The 12019-nt window shown below is 37.3% G+C and overlaps 1 protein-coding gene across 2 annotated transcripts in view; it reads right to left on the bottom strand.

The window, feature by feature from the left end:
* Positions 1-1936: 1936 nt before the first annotated feature.
* Positions 1937-12019, bottom strand: part of LOC117125169 (extracellular tyrosine-protein kinase PKDCC-like) — a 17859-nt gene continuing 7776 nt past the window's right edge. Inside the window, exons 3-6 of one of the 2 annotated variants that reach the window (XM_033271583.1) lie at positions 10934-11515; positions 10505-10639; positions 7082-7277; positions 1937-4450 (exon numbers count right to left, since the gene is read on the bottom strand). In XM_033271583.1, coding sequence (XP_033127474.1) covers positions 4230-4450; positions 7082-7277; positions 10505-10639; positions 10934-11470 — 1089 coding nt within the window. In that variant the 5' untranslated portion in view covers positions 11471-11515 and the 3' untranslated portion in view covers positions 1937-4229. The remainder of the gene's footprint in view (positions 4451-7081; positions 7278-10504; positions 10640-10933; positions 11516-12019) is intronic. The other variant, XM_033271584.1, reaches the window with a different exon arrangement.

Below are 12019 nucleotides of genomic sequence, written 5' to 3'. Positions count from 1 at the left end.
TGTTGTATCGGCATAACATAGAGTGCGAAATCAATCCGATAAAGATACGGATGGGTATCATTTTTATAGATCACTGCTTATATGAATATGGATTCTTTACGCTAAATGTAAAATTTAAAATAATTAGGCCTACTTTGATCATTACAACCAAGAAGAAATTCGTTGTTTTTGTAGTTTTCTAGAATAAAGAAATGGAAGCCGAGACGTTGCGACGAACATTTAAATGTTGGCACTTGCATAGAGAAGGCACTTACTGTAGGCTACACGTTCGTTTCACCCAGGAGATGGGTCTCCTGGGTGATTAATGATGATTTGGAATGGAATTGGTAGTCCTGAATCACACCTATGACTTGAAACTCCAAAGCGGGGAATTCTTCAACATTGTAAGATTGAATCCCGGGATTGAATCTAATAGATTTTGAAATGAATGTGCGCTGCACAAATCTTATGGAACAATAATGCTTGCTTATAAGTCGACCTCAGTTACGTCACTTATAGAATCTTGACTTTTGAAACAGTGGTGGCGCCAGTGTAGGATTTCGACGCATGATACACTGTTTAGCGTGCGTCGAATACAGTGTTGTATCTCAGTGGCCGCAGCGCTGCAAAGGACAGGGGCGGATCCAGCCGGCCAGAAAGGGGGGCCAATTTATAGGGTCCCCTTAAGATGTGTATAAGAGACAGGGCCCGGGGGTGGGGAGGGGCACCTAGGACCCCCGGAGGGGTCCAGGGGCAGATCCCCTGGTGGGGGTCCAGCCCAGCACATTTTTGAGGAATATGAGGTTGTATTGAGTCGATTTTGACTATCTAGCATGGCAGTTTTCAGTAACAAATAAAAAAAAATAGGTGTATGTCTTTTAAAAGAAAATTTAATATACAGGGAACCTTTCATAACTATGAAATGTGTCATTAAATTAATAATAATTCATTCACAGCTGTGGGTTTTAGTGCCTCTTCCACGAACATCTCGAACATAATCTTTGACAACATGCAAAGGCCCATAAAAATGTACACCATTTCAAAAGAGATTTCACTTCTAGAAAACATGATGAAGTTTCTCAGCAACATCGAGCATAAACATCAGCAAAAAGGAAAACTAATATCTAAAATCCGTTAAAAAAAAGTCGTCAAACAACAAATTCCGCTACTGTATATTAACATTGTACAAGTGTTCTATTTCTCACCAAGTGGATTTATGAATAGCACTCTCCTAGGGTGTTTTTAGTAGGAAAAGTAGACTTAAACACTGTGGGTGTAATTTTTTCTGTTTCTTTTTTCTTTCTTTTTTTTTTTTTTAGGAAAAAAACATGGGGGGGGTACGCCCCTTACGTCATCACCCCCTAAATCCGCCACTGGAAATAGGCCTAGGCCCTAGGTTTAGTTAGGACTTCTTTGTCCTGAATTGGATAAGCCTATTATAAATTAATAGGAAGATTGAGATATTTTTTTTTTATATATATATATATATATATATATATATATATATATAAATTATGATTGTTATTACATATGTGTTTCTTTAAAAGAGATTGTTGTAGGTACTATATTCAATAAAAACGTTAATATTATTAGATGAATCAACCTTGTTTGTAAGGTAGAGTATTTTTCGAGTGCCTGGCTGAGCACCTTCTTTCATCCCGGGAGGAGCAGACGAGCGCAGCAGACGAACTGTCACAGCTGTCAAACAAAACATTTTTGTTACATAATAATAAAAAATAATAATGAAAAGGAAATCCATTTTTCAGGCAGGTTAGATGGATTTTGTGATCCATGATTTTCTTTTAGATTTTAATCTGAGTTTTCCTTAATATAACGTCATTGCGATGTGACATTTCTTTCAGTAGGTGTCCTGCAGTAGTAAAATAGCAGATCCTACTTAGGCCTATAGGCCCTAGGGTGTTGTGGAACTCCGAAAAAAGTTAATACCAACAAGCCATTGTGATTCAATATTTCAAACTTGATTTGTTCAATTGCAGAATTCATATACTATCTTAAATATTAGTAAGATTCTTCATTTACCTTTTCATCGGACAAGAAAATGCATAGTTATGGAGAGATGCTGCTTCAATACACTAATAAAGTTGGTTTATATGCACGCCTGATGCAAACGATGGTTCTGTGTATTATAATCTCTAGTGATGCTATAATATAATAGGCTTATAAGTATGACACAACTGCTGATATAAACAGGACTGTAAGCGTAAAAGTAAAGACTAAGCCAAATGATATGCGAAGGGGTATGCAAGTCCATACCCCATAAAGTACCGCTATGTTTTGTTTTTTTTTTTTTAACTAAAGAAATTATGGTTTGTATATCTTAAACTCAGTGTATTTTGTAAGTCTACAGGAGTCAATTATTTTGGACAAAACCCACATGGGTCTCAATTAAAACCGTAATGCAAACTTAAGGGGCCCAAATATTATCCTTAACGGGCCCATGAATTTTATAAGACTCTTATGGATTTTGGGTTCACAGGCAGCTCTTTCCTGTATGGGCCAATTTATATATAAGTGGCCCCTTACATTTCAATCCTCAAGAAACCCAGATATAGCCAATAATGACCCATGAATTAATTTAGTAAATCCCATATGGGTCCCAAATGAAACTATAATGCAAATCTAAGGGGCCCAAATATATTCTTTAAAGGGCCCATAAATTAATTTGGGCTAACTTTATGGGACCTATATGGATTTAGGGTGCACAGGCAGCTCTTTCCCATATGGGCCAATTTATAGGGTCCCCTTACATTTTAACCCCGATTCAACCCCTTAAAAACTCAGATAGAGCCCACAATTGGCCCATGAATTAAATTGGACAAACCCATACGGGTCCCAAATGAAACCATAGTTCAAACCTTAAGGGACCTAAATATATCCTTTAAATGGCCCACATTTGCATGTGGCCCAAACTTTATGGGACCCTTATGGATTTAGGGTGCACAGGCAGCTCATTCCCGTGGCCAAACTGTAGGGCCCACATTTTGGCCCATGCATTTCCCATATGAGGTCCATGTTTGCTTGCTACCTAGGTATAGTCTGTGTTCTGTCTGGAATATAGCAGCGTGTCTGATAATTTTGTATACGGTACATACTCTGGAGGAATCGGTCTGTCTATATTTTTAAGACAGTCAAGAATGTTCTAAATATAACATTTCTTATTCAATACATATTTAAATGGAATCCCTTAAATATTAGCCTTAACCAGCAAACTATCGCATTGAAATTAATGATAAATCGAACTGCGATCCAACCGGTTCCGCCCCTTGATCCCTCCAGGAATAGTACCGTATGTATTATAACACAGTTGTTCCATTCACCCACATCCCCCACCCACTCACACCAATAATGACAATCCTAGATACGGCCCTGACTCCACCCATACTTTAGCCCTGCGTATCATTTTGTTCTTTGTATTTGTAATCCCTGATCGCAAAATAGCAAAAATAACTTATTGTATTTTGAATATATAATTTAGAAACCTATAAAAAAAAAAACAATACATTATGGTTTTTCTATTCTCAAGAATCTGAAATGAAAAGTGGGATTCTGGAAAGGTGTGACGTATGAGTCATATTTAACAATAGATTTTACACTATTCTAACCACATACGAAATTCTATGCTTTTATAAGGTCATTAAAAGCTTGGCTATAAAACTCACAAATTAATAATTATTTGTTTAAAAAAATATAATAAAAAAGGCATAAATAATTATTATAAATTAAATTAGTTATTAAGAATACATAGGCCTATATTGGAATGTTTCACTCTGAGTTAGTACTGTATTAAATTACACAATGCCCAAGTAAGTACCAGAAAACATTGGCACTGTTAGTAGTGTGTTAAATCACCACGGACCATCACTACACAATACTTTATTCCAAGTATAGCAAGTCTAACCACCTTGACCATGGTTAGACCAATTGCCAACAGTAGGCCTACTTTTCTTATTGACTCCAATGTGGCTGATTTATTAATGAACCAAATATACATCATAGAGCCTAATCCCTTTATTCCTATTGCTGTTATTCATGTTCTTACTTTAGATTTCTTTTAAAGTTTCGTATTATTCTGCATGGCTCCTTCTTGATCGCTTAGTTTCTAGGAGTTTTTTTACCCCCAATAGGCCGCCGGAATAACGCCAACCAGCTGAGTAGGTCACTAGTTCCAATAGAAATCAGTGTACAACCGAAATTAAACCTGCGTTATTCTGTAGCGTTTGCTTGTACTGTCATGGATTGGTTGCTTTTAGCAAGATTCGTTGAAGGGACTGTTTGATCTGGACGGCCGTTGAATTCGGATGTTTTATATAATTCAACGCGCTAGTGGTTTCATCCTTCAGCGATGTCGATGGTGCTGTTAGTAGAATTTTGCTAAATATCTTCTTGTTAAAATAATGTAAGTTGAATTTGGAATTAATCCCTCTACATATGTTCACCACACACTGAATACCTGTAAAATTATAGACAGAAACAAGTGAATACTCTAACTTTTTACCCATTTTGGACACACTTCAGAAAAATGCATTCAGAAATACTGTATTTGTCATTTGACCACTTTACATCCTTCATATCCTTTGTTTATTATTACTCAAACATTAAATATTTTTAACCTTTAGTACTGTGTGCCTATGTATCAATATCATAAATATCAATTGCATGTATCATTTAACCGCTTATTTAAGACATTTGAATTATTACACAACTACAGTAGCACAAGATATCGAACTAACATCTGTCCTTAGGGACGTATCCGGGGGGAGGGTGGGGAGCCGCGGCTTCCCCCCTTTGTACACAAAAAACTTATATGTAGGTGATTGGATGGATAAACTGACCAATGAGAAGACTGCTAGTGAAAGGCTAAAACAAAAGCCATTGTTCACTGAGGCAAAGGGTGGAACGCCCAAACAAAGGCATGGTTCCAGTGGCGGGAAAAGGGTGGGAACGACCAAAACAAAGGCATAGTTCCAGTAGGGCGGGAAAGGGGATGAGAACGACCAAAAACAAACGCATAGTTCCAGTAGGGCGGGAAAAGGGTTGGGAACGACCAAAAACCAAAGGCAAAGTTCCTGTAAGGCGGGAAAATGGTGGGGTTGCTTAGCTAGGTCCGATAAACATGGGCAGCCAAATATCGCTAATGACAAATCCAATATCTTGATGAACAGTATTATTGTGTTTGTGGATTTCTATGGCTTCTCTGGTCCTTCTGGAATGCCACGATTGTACAGTGGCTATTAGTTCGGCTTTGTCCCAATGTACACGGCGTTGTTGACTATGCCCGGATTATTATTAGTACCCGTATTCTTATTTACCACCTACTATTGCCACTGCTGCTACCGCTGTTGCTACTACTGCTACTACTACTATATCATTAATATTAATGTAGTTGATTATTTTATTGGAAATTCTAAAGAGAATTATTATCTCGCCAATTAACAGACGCATAACTGTAATCAAATAAATATTAAAGGATTTTGTAATAATAATATAAATCATTGAATAATGAATTTAGACTTGGAGCCTATAATAACCATTAGGTTAATAATTGTTTCCAATCAGTAGATATTGTTTTATATAGGCCTATTTGCTTGATAATTCTACATGACCACATTTAAAAAATGTTTTTTTATGTTAGGATAATAAATTAAGCCATTTGTAAAACGAAAAACACAAAACAAATTAAAACAGGAATGCTGAGAAGGACTTTAAAAACAAGCGCGTATTGATTATTTTTTTCAGACCTATAATTACTGTATACGATAGCAATAATTCAAAAAGCCATCTTGGTTCTTACTTATTTAATATGAACAGCCAGCCGATGGTCTGGTTCTCATAATGATAATAACTTAGCAACGAAATACTATAAAAAAAATTTAAAAAAACGACTGCCAAACCTATTGAAACTAAACAACAGACTGCCAAACGTGATAATGTATTGAACGATTTGTCGCGGCAAGCGTACTTTCATCACTTAAACAGTTGGATCTCTTTAAAAAATTCACGTGGCAATATGTTTTGTTGTCATGTTAACTAATGTGAGAATAATTTCTGATGGTTAAAATCCATAGTTAACACTAGAGAATGAATTGGTTACAATGTGTTGTATTGATTTTAACTGTTGATTCGTAATACAGTTGTAGATGGATGCGTGTGGCCTATGTTGCAATTGGTCTCACGAACTAACATTAAGCGCATAGCCGCCGCAATTAAACAGTCGCTGATTCAAACGGCAGGGGCATCCGGCCCGGCCCCCAACTCTATTTTTTTCTAAATTAAAACAAAAATGAGAAAAGAAAAAAATTATATTTAAATTGTAAGTCTGAGGGTGCCATTTCCGGCCTTAGATCTAGGCGCCATAATCATAAATTTTCTTACCTTCGAGCCCCAACCATGGTGGGACTGAGGTGGTACAAACGGCCTCCGTGCAGTAGCATTAGGGGTCTCGATTCTCTAATTACTGTATCAAATTTTAATTGATTAAAAATAATAAAATCATGTTTTTGAGGTTTTTATGCAATTTTTTTCCTAATTTTGGACGAATGCAGAGCTCGTTAGAATGCTTCAGTCAATTTTAAATAATCCGCCAGGATTTGCCGGGGGGGGGGGGAATGTCCCTTTCGGAAGTGGTCCAGGGGCCGATGCCCCTAAAAACTATAATAATTTTGCGGTTTTGTGGGGTTTTATGCCCTTTTTTATTCCAAATGGTGGCAATACTGATCTATGCTTCAGTCAATTTAAAGCGATGAGCTTGTGGCTATGGGTCCCGCTGGGGGGAGGGGAGGGGTGAGGATGATCTGGGGTGATGGCCCCTTCGGAAATGGGCCGAATCCCCATAAACTATAACAATTTTGCGGTGTATTTAATAGATTTTAGAGTCCACTAATAGGTCTATACGAACACACAGACCTATAATTGCTTTTCTCCCCTACGGGTGGTTTTGTGGGGGTGGGAGTGGAAGGTCACAATCTAATTACAGTCTGTAGGGCATTACATCAGCAAGAAAAAAAGCTGTTGCAATGTGTGTGTGTTCATTTGCATGGCCCTATTGTCTTAAACAAAGTCGTGAACATTAGAACGTGCGTACCATAGTTTCTGTTGTCCAGATAACAATCCCTACTAGTTTCACATTTCCCTTCCTCGCTGGAGACGTCGTCCATATCTCCTAGCTTAACCTTGTCCCCGACGACGAGAAACTGTGACGTATTTATATCGGTCATGATCAGCGAGCCGATCGGAGAATGCGCGAAATAGTCTAGTAAATCCAGCAGTTCGATTGTGGTCTATGGTGGAAATAAAAAGGAACATAAAAATATAGTTTCAATTCAATTTAATTATTTTACAAGTTTCTAGAACAAAATAGAGCAAATTACCCTACAATGATTTGTTGATAGTTCACTTACTTTCCTGAAATAGGCCTACTTTAGTTTTTTAGTCAATTTAACATTATTTTATTAGTTTTTAATTGTAAACAGTTTGATTGAAAGCAAATTAAATTAAGGGCTTATCATCTCAATAAAATAATTAATATTATTATTTTAAAATACTGTACATTCATACTTAACCATGTTTTAAAACTTGTATACAAATAGGTCTACATATTAAAGCCCCCTGGAAGCCACGGATATTTGATGAATTATTTCGAATTTTAATTACTTATTTGATAGGCATCGAGTTACTATAATATGACGTCATGTAGGCTATGCTTTCAATGTTGAAATCAGCTTCCAAAACCAAAACATTTTGAATAAAACAAGAAACAAAGAGTATGAAATGTAACCATCTAATTTATTATCAAATCCTCATTCTTGAAAGTGAAATTCTATTGTTATTGTTATTATTGTTGTTGTGATGAAAAGTTAACACAAACAATATGGTGGCTAAACGAATATTACATGTAAATATTTTACTATTTGTATATATATTTTATTATTTGTTTGTTCCCCGAAAAAAATTTATCGTCTTCCCCGACGGGGGGGGGGGGGAGGCAAGACCCCCAGGCCCCCTCTGGCACCACCACTGAATTTCAGGCTCAAAATGTTCTGATTTTGTCCTTAAATACACACTTTTCAAACATAGAAAATTATTATTGTACAGCAGTATACACTGTACTGGAATTTAGGTAAAAAGTGGCCCCGGAAAATGGTTCCTGAAAAAAGGGCCCCTGAAAATATGGCCACAGAAAAAAATGACCCGGTAAAAATGACCCAAAATGACAGGTTGGACACCACTGTCCTGCATTGAGGGTACCGGTATTACATACCTACTGCACACAAGGTAGTAGATATAGTTTTTTGGGGTTTTTTTTAATTTTTTAATATAAAAATCTCATTAGACATTTTACCTTAGCCTCAATTTGTTCTTATATTGTTCTTAATTTTTAGGCAATTCCAGCCTCAGTGTTCTTATAAAAAATAATGAAAAATAATGTTTTACAATATGGGTACATTTTCTATTAATTTTCCTAAAACATCAATAAATATAAAGAATCAAATACATTATTACCTGTATGCCTATTATTAATAGGCCTATATGCCTACATGTAAACGCATTATACATAACGTGTTAAAATATATCAATAAAACTTCGGATTTTGATGATAAAATTTTTTGTTACACATTATAGATTTGACCATAAATGCTTAACGATGGTCATTTGATTTAGATTTGCCTTATTTAGATACCTTGTATATAAATCCAACTACCTCATACATTATCATAGTATCGTGTTTCAGAGAAAATTAATTCCTGGTATCGAAGTGGCACTTCAAAAGATCAATCAATTTGGTTACTTAACCGTCTTTATGTTGATATATTTAAGCCTAACTACTATAATAGTTTGACGACCCGAAGGAAAAGTGATCAATAAGGTGTGACCTACAATAGGCAAAGTAAATTTATATAGTGTTAATAGTCACTGCATGAAATTTAAATCGAAGATGCGCTTGTTTTTAAGTAGGCCTACGGTAGCGCACTTCCCTCTTTATGGACTAGTTCTTCTATTCTCTCTTTCTTTCTGGGGTTGGGGTAGCCCCCGTGCTACCTGGATTAGCTCTGATGCAGGGGTGGCGCCATGATTTGCCCGACAGGGGGGTCTAAGGTATCCGGGGGGGGGGGCGATTCCACCGGAGAAGGGGAAAATATCCACGACGAAAGCAAAATGGGCGTGGTCGAACGTCGCTTAAAATGTTTCGAAAGTATACTATAGTCCGAAAATGTTGACAAATTAGTGGTTCCAAAGGCTTATTTAATCGATTTTAGGGCCTGACAATATGTACAAAGTGCATTTAATTGCATGATGCATTCAATCAATTGATTGAATAATTGTTTGATAATGCTTATATAGGCCTATTGGCCTTATACACATCTAGATGTGTATAAGAGACAGTAGTCACTGCATGAAATTTAAATCGAAGATGCGCTTGTTTTTAAGTAGGCCTACGGTAGCGCACTTCCCTCTTTATGGACTAGTTCTTCTATTCTCTCTTTCTTTCTGGGGTTGGGGTAGCCCCCGTGCTACCTGGATTAGCTCTGATGCAGGGGTGGCGCCATGATTTGCCCGACAGGGGGGTCTAAGGTATCCGGGGGGGGGGGCGATTCCACCGGAGAAGGGGAAAATATCCACGACGAAAGCAAAATGGGCGTGGTCGAACGTCGCTTAAAATGTTTCGAAAGTATACTATAGTCCGAAAATGTTGACAAATTAGTGGTTCCAAAGGCTTATTTAATCGATTTAAGGCCTGACAATATGTACAAAGTGCATTTAATTGCATGATGCATTCAATCAATTGATTGAATAATTGTTTGATAATGCTTATATAGGCCTATTGGCAAAAGCTCCATTGGAACTTAGATCAAATCATGATTAAGCATGAACTTATGCACGCTAATGGAATGCACGTAGGCCTACGCAATAAATGACGATTTATATGCATAGACCAAATGTACATTGCACGCAAATATTTAAAAATGTGTGTGCAAAATAATAGTTGACATTGTCTAATAATAAGATAGTCTTTTTTTTCAGCCTTAACAATGTTATCTCTAGGGATATTAGCCACCCAGGTCACTTCGTGAGCGAAAAGACTTTCGCTAATATACAAGGGGGCCCCAACTTTTTCTCGCCCCTGGGCCCCATGACTCGTCGTCACTGGACATCCCAATGACTCATCGTCACTGGTGGACAAACGATGGAAAAGAGACCAGGTTGTGAATCTGCAAGCATTAATCGGACTAGTATGGGTTGTGAAGACTGTGATAACCTTTTAAACTCATATAAATGAAAAATCCTAGGTCCTAGAAAGTGCTAAAATCGTAGTTTAAAACGTTAATATACTGTACAGAAGAAAGATATGTACTGTATGTCGGTGATTATGTCAAGTATTTATATTTATTTTGCGAGCGTTAGAATACCGTAGCTTGTATTATTTGGCCATTAGCATTTAAAATTGTTTAGAATATTTATTTAATTTTAAAAATAATGAAATTATATAGATTGTGTATATCGTTACCTTCATTTTCTGTTCCCAAGGTAGTCTGTTGTACTTGTTTAAATTAAATGCTTTTCCTAGCTCTGTAACGGAGATGACACCATGGTCCACAACTCGACCTGAGGTTATCTCATTTCGAACACAATAACCTATCGGCTGGAAGAGTAAAATATAACGATGAATTGGTTTGAGTGAGATAGGCCTATACTTTTCTAAATGTAAGATAGATAAGTTTAATTGATTTGCAGTGGCGGCGCCAGTGGGGGGACAAGGGAGCTTAAGTCCCCCACCGGACAGTTCAACCCCCCCCCCACCCGTCGGATAGAGCCGTTGGGCAGTCAGACCATAACAGATATATAAATACGCCCACACCAAGCCAACGCATGTATGTCACAATCGCGTAACTGTTGTGTGAAGCTCGCAATAGATGACCTGGCGAGAGTGACATACCTGTAGAATATTTGGGTGCTGTAACTGCCTTACAAATAAAATCTCCTTAAGAATCTTGTAATTTGCTAATATGTAACACTCTTCTTGTTTCCAAAACATTTTCCTCTCCAGACATTTTTTAACGTCCAAAACTTTAGAAGTCACCATTTTGACCGCCATTTCTCGTCCATCGTACTTCCCGCGAAATACCTCTTTTGTTGTGCCATGACCAAGACTTGAAATTATCCTAACATCAGAAATATTTCTACATGAAAATTCTTGTTTATGCTCACATTGAGTGCAGTTAATTACTTGGTGTGCTATATTTTCAACTGTAGTCAAATTCACATCATTTGTTGAATTGTGCACCTTCGATTGATTAAAAGCTACTGATGATGTCCGTAAGTTCCGCACATTATTTTTCCTCACTTGATAGTACGGGTCTTCGTCATACGCCTCAATTGTTAGCTGGATTACGCAGTAATATATATAGATGGTCATAAGGCTAAACAGTGTGATTAATCCCCTATATCGTAACCGACAAAGCGGCATTCCCATCGCTCGACGACGCCTGATGGCCAGCTAGTCTTGGTATTGAACACCCTGAAATTGTAATAAAAAGAAAATAATTATGAAACGAACGAATGGATGCATTGTTTTTAAATGCGGTGTTAAATTGCATTCAATTATTCACCCAGAGCAGGTTAAATATTGAAAAACCACATTTGCGTTCCATTATAGCACGACATGATAGGCCAAACGCAGCCGTGACAATGCGATGTTATATACGAGATAAAAGTGTGGGGTGGGGCGGGGCGGGGTGTTGGTGTCGGCATGGTTGGTTCTGCGTTGGTTCCCTGGTCGTTTTATTTTTTTAATGGTATAAAGTTATAAAACGTCTCGAACATTTTAAAATGGTCCATAATTTAGCCAGGAAGAATTTCCTGTCCCTCCCTCTCCCCACACCAGGGCTTCGTCTCTGAACCCGATGGCATCCGCTAAAAATTTTAATTATTTTGGACAGTTTCTCCAACCCTGTATGTCTAGCGATCGCCATTACTGTTTAGTGTAAGGGTGCTATTACGCTATTGTCTCTTATACACATCT

This window comes from Anneissia japonica, unplaced genomic scaffold, assembly GCF_011630105.1.
Source record: "Anneissia japonica isolate Jap-2015-1 unplaced genomic scaffold, ASM1163010v1 scaffold9_len2422644_cov172, whole genome shotgun sequence".
NCBI lineage: Eukaryota > Metazoa > Echinodermata > Crinoidea > Comatulida > Comatulidae > Anneissia > Anneissia japonica.
This window is presented reverse-complemented; position numbering and strand designations above follow the sequence as displayed.